At 31.5% G+C, this 4,930-nt stretch overlaps 1 protein-coding gene across 1 annotated transcript in view; it reads right to left on the bottom strand.

Annotated features, from left to right (window-relative positions):
* Positions 1-413: 413 nt before the first annotated feature.
* LOC111637031 (lanC-like protein 3) overlaps positions 414-4,930 on the bottom strand; it is a 29,647-nt gene continuing 25,130 nt past the window's right edge. The window contains exon 4 of the mRNA XM_023382433.1: positions 414-1,508. Coding sequence (XP_023238201.1) covers positions 1,147-1,508 — 362 coding nt within the window. The 3' untranslated portion in view covers positions 414-1,146. The remainder of the gene's footprint in view (positions 1,509-4,930) is intronic.

The raw sequence follows: 4,930 nt of genomic DNA, 5'->3' as shown, positions 1-4,930 counted from the left end.
AGATAGCAGTAAAGATATTGGCATAATGCTCAATCTAGATTTGAGTTTAGGTCAAAAACTTTTTCTTGGATAATTTATCCAAATTCATCAGGTCCTGTTCATTATTACTTAACTGATGTAGCCAAATTCACAATAGATATACAAAGAACCTTAGTACAGTAGGATGAAAATTTTTTTTGCTTTAAAATTTTATTAGTTTTATAAAAAATACCAAAGAAATATATCATTAATAATAATAATAATTCAAATATTGAAAATATAGTTAATATTCCATTACTGCTATAATATAGGGTGTTCCACTCAAAACTACCCAACATGATATGGCCATAAAAAATTAACAGTTAAAGGGATCAGTTAATTACATCACCAAAGATTGTGTATGATTGAAAAACTCATGGTGATTTTTTTCAATAAAATTTGTTATCTCTACATATGCTCCAGCAGTCATATTGACATTAAAGCAATAGGAAATTTCCTGCTATGTACAGCATACGTAGAAGCATGTCTTCTTATAGTGGCAATGGCTGTGATGATGCACTCCTAAAGATCTTGAAGACCTCTGACCAAAGTTGCATACACCATATATCTTTCATGTAACCACACAAAGAAATTAGGCAGCCACGCTATTGGGCATACTAAACCACATGCACTTTATCCTGTGGCAAAGCCATGACTGAACAATAATGCTCACAATTCAACTTCTGCACCATCTTGAATTACAAAAAAATTTCTATAAAACTTGATGAATTTTCCCACCAGATGCCACTTGTTGCTTTTATGTATCTTAAACCATTCATGTTTTATAGCAAATTAAAACCAGTGGTTACTTTCAAGTGGAATGCCCTGTTTAAAAGCATATATTTTAATTTAACTTTCTAGCATTTAAGTCTAATTAATTCTATTTGAAAACTATTATTAGGATTAGTTTGCTAAATATATTGTGTAGTCTAAATCTAGTAAAACAGTATTCTATTTGAGTTTCTCAAAGATTTCATTACATGTTATTTGCATTTATAAAATACATAATTTAAGAAAACCAATTGATTTTCAGAAAAAATTGTTAGATGTTTGTAATTAACAAAGAAACAACTTTTTACAAAGTGGATTTAATGCATGCAACGCTTGCATTAAAACTATTTTCAGAATTTAAAATACATTGAAAAAAGGAAATTCTGCTTTTTCTGGCTGTAATAAATCTGCAAGATAACAAGCTGTGCCAGCAAAACCTTCATACAAACTGTAAGGTGAATCTGGTGTTCTAGCAGATTTGAATTCATCTGTAAACATGAAAGATGCAAATTGAATAGCTCTCTGCAAATGAATGGGTTCACCAGTAAGACGATACAAAAGAAGAAAAACATAACCACTTCCGGCGACACCGTGACATATTCCCGGTCCTTTCCTTAATAATCCTTTTCTCCATACAAGTTCACCACATCGAAGGCACGATTTGAGATATTTATCTTCTTTCCATATTAAGAATGCTTTAGCCATTAAATAAATAACTCCTACAAATAAAAATTAAATGATAATAGAACATTTTGAATTCATCACTTTATTAAGAGAATAAATTAATCTAGTTATAATTGCCAGGCTATTTTTATATTCTACTAGCTTACCCGTAGCGCGTTGCTGCGATCTCAGAAGAAACGAAATTCAAGCAAACTCATTATGATAAAATTCAATTTACATTTTATCATTTTTATTGAAACTTAATATTATTATATTATTATTATTATTAATTCCATGGGAAAAACATTTCAAAGTGTCGTTTCAATTCTATTTATTTATTGGAGTGCTTGTGGATACACGATATTTTTTGTTTTTTCGTCTGATGCGTACACGAATTAATCAGGTTTTCCGACGCGTGAACTGGCCACATACAGTTGTCCATGCGAGAAGCACGGATTCTCCAAATTTAGCCCACACACTCGCTGCGATTGTCAGAAGTGCGATATTCCCCATTTTTATATATATATTTTTTAATCCTATACATTTTAATTATTTAATTGCTCCTTCCTCTCTTCCTTGGCATGTTGTGAAATTTCTGATAGTTGGATAATAAGCAGTTTTATTGTAATTTGTTTTTTAAAATTATTTTGACTTGATATTAAAATTTGGAAAAGGAGGATCCCTAGATCGGTAAAATAGGCGAATTTCCTTCTACAACTTCGGTTGTTGTTCGGGATACAGTTAAGGTTTTAACAAAGTTCGAGCGAATACATAATTAGCAAAAAATAGTTGAAATAAAGTAATTAAACAAAAATTATTACAAATATTGTAAATAAATGCATATATAGAGATATTTTTTGGAGGGGGAAATGGTCTTCACAATTTGAAATCGATCGAACACACGGTGAAATGCTCGTATACACACGCGCCATCTATTGTAGGATAAATGTACTATGCCAGAAATCTTCGCAGGAGTATATTAAACAACTTCCCAAAGTTTCACAGCAATCGGATAAACGGTGTTGTAATTAGGGTTTCTCATTTCCCGGTCTTTTGCTTGTCCTGGGATTCCGAGATAGAATTAATTATTTTTAAGGTATACAAAATATCTTGAAATCAAATATAATTATTTTTCATTTAGACAAATAAATAAACACNAACAACAACAAAAATGCTTTGAATTGAGTTAAAAATTAAAAAATGAACTTAGATCAAACTTATAACTTATAAGGTAATTTTCGTTTTTTAAATAAAATATAATACAAAATATTGTAAACTTTTATAAGATTTTAAAAAGCAAAGATGGTCATACTCCGATCACTCACTCTAATTCTTATTTTAGTAATGAAAAGTCTTGCTACCGAGAATGCCCTTTCCAATTCAATTGATGTGATTGGAATCGTGTTAATGCATTTAAGGGAAAGCGGATATTATGTGTTTTTTCACCTGTAGCCTGGAAGATTTCAAGTTCGTTTTCGAGATTGTAGTACTTCTTTCGCTCTCTAAGTATTCTTGATTTGTCTACCTCGGCTGCTTTAATAGCGGCATCAAGCTTATAACTCGATAATTCGGCAATTCGTTTGGCTTTAATATTCAGGTTTATGAAGAAAAACTTTATACTCGCAGACTTCATACTTGTTTGTATCCTTGTCCAATTTGCACAACCCGGCGTAATGCATTTATTGAAGCTACTGGGCATGGTTAAAATTAAGACAGCGTAAGCACAATTATTCCATATATTACAGGTTCTGATAAGTAAAGAATTTTCAGTCCTGCCACAAATAAGCTACGTATTGATTATTGACCATTTGTGGCATGCCATAACGAGCAAAAATTTAAAAAAAAAAACTAATAGGTAGGTTTAAAATTAATAAATACGAATGTATTCTGACAGTTTATGAGTTAATTATACTTTCTATTTGCAAAATTTCCTCAGCCTGAATACAAAATAAGAAAAAAAGTGAATTTTTAAGAAATTTGCGGGATTTCCCGGGATAAGAAAAATTTCCCGGGTTAAAAAACAACCGGGATCCCGGAATTCCGTTTGAGAAACCATAGTGGTAATGCATGAAGGACAGACAGACACAGACACTTACACACACACTCATTTTTATATATGTTACCGCTAAAGCTCGAAATCCGTTAATGCGCACATTACCTAGCTAATCTGCACATTAACTAGGGTGATCCGTTAAAGTTGCTAAAATTGTTCTATTTCTCAAATTGCCTAGGTAATGTGCACAGTATCTAGGTAATCTGCACATTACCTACTAGGCACTCGGTAAAGTGAAAATAAGATTTTTGTTGGAACAACAGCAACGTTTCTGTACGCTTAAATTAACATAATGTTATTTATTTAATTTTCAATATCTAAAGAATCAAGTTAATAGAGTTTAATGGAATTTTTTACATAGACTTATAATGGGAATCCGAAATTCGACGTATTGTCATTATTGTTTTTTGAGAAGAACTTCTGTGCAAGGTATAATACAGTTAAGATATGCTGGGTCAATTTTTCAAGAAAAATAGGGGTAAAAATAGGCATTTTAAAAAATTTGGCAAAAAGAACTTCGCCGTATTTCGAATGTTGGGTAGACGATCTTTGACCTCCGAAATCTCCCGTTCTAAGAACTTTAAAATTTGTCCTCTGTCACAACACGCCATTTTATTAGCAAAATTTCGTTCGAGTCGCTACTTCACAAGATTTGTCAATTTGAGTCGCGATTCAAAACCACCAAAGTTTAATAGCATCAATGCCTCTTATCCACAAGCTATAACAAGGGGACAATAGGATGTCTAGGAGTTAATATCTCAGGATGCGGAAATGATTAAGAAATAAACTTTGATACGGTAGCTTGTGTATAAGAGGCATTGATGCTATTAAACTTTGGTGGTTATAGGTCAAGAGGGTAGGGAGATAGTGGGGTGGGTCACGTGTGATATTTCAAGAGGGTCGGGGTTAATAGATTTTACTCGTTACTAGCATTTGTAATTTTTTTTTTTATAAAACTCGTTTCTACACTTAAAATTAATCCTTTTGCGATTTTATAATAATTAAAAATACTGTATGAAAAGTTTACATAACAAAATCTCATAACAGATGGCGCCACACACAATTTTATTTATTATAATATAATTAAAAGTATAAAAGTTATTTTCTAAATAAAATCTCACAACAGCCGAGAAAGTTACGCAACTCGTTGCTATTGATAGATTTTTGTTTATAAAAATCAGTTACATTTGTTGAAACGAACGATCTTCTTCTCAGTTTGAATATAGAAAGATCTATATTTGATTGTTTCGTGTAAAATACATACACGATATTTTCTATCGGTCAGGTGAATTCATAAAATTTGCTTATTTAATATACTAATTAACGTTTACGTAACTAAACCATAACACGCATATTTAATATAACCAACGTTCGATGACGTCAGGTAAGCGCTCTTAAAATGGCGTCGGATAAACGAAATATTAA

Source organism: Centruroides sculpturatus, unplaced genomic scaffold (assembly GCF_000671375.1).
Source record: "Centruroides sculpturatus isolate CEXI.00-Female unplaced genomic scaffold, Cexi_2.0 scaffold1042, whole genome shotgun sequence".
Classification (NCBI taxonomy): Eukaryota; Metazoa; Arthropoda; class Arachnida; order Scorpiones; family Buthidae; genus Centruroides; species Centruroides sculpturatus.
The sequence above is the reverse complement of the archived record's forward strand: the minus strand, read 5'-3'. Positions and strand labels throughout refer to the sequence as shown.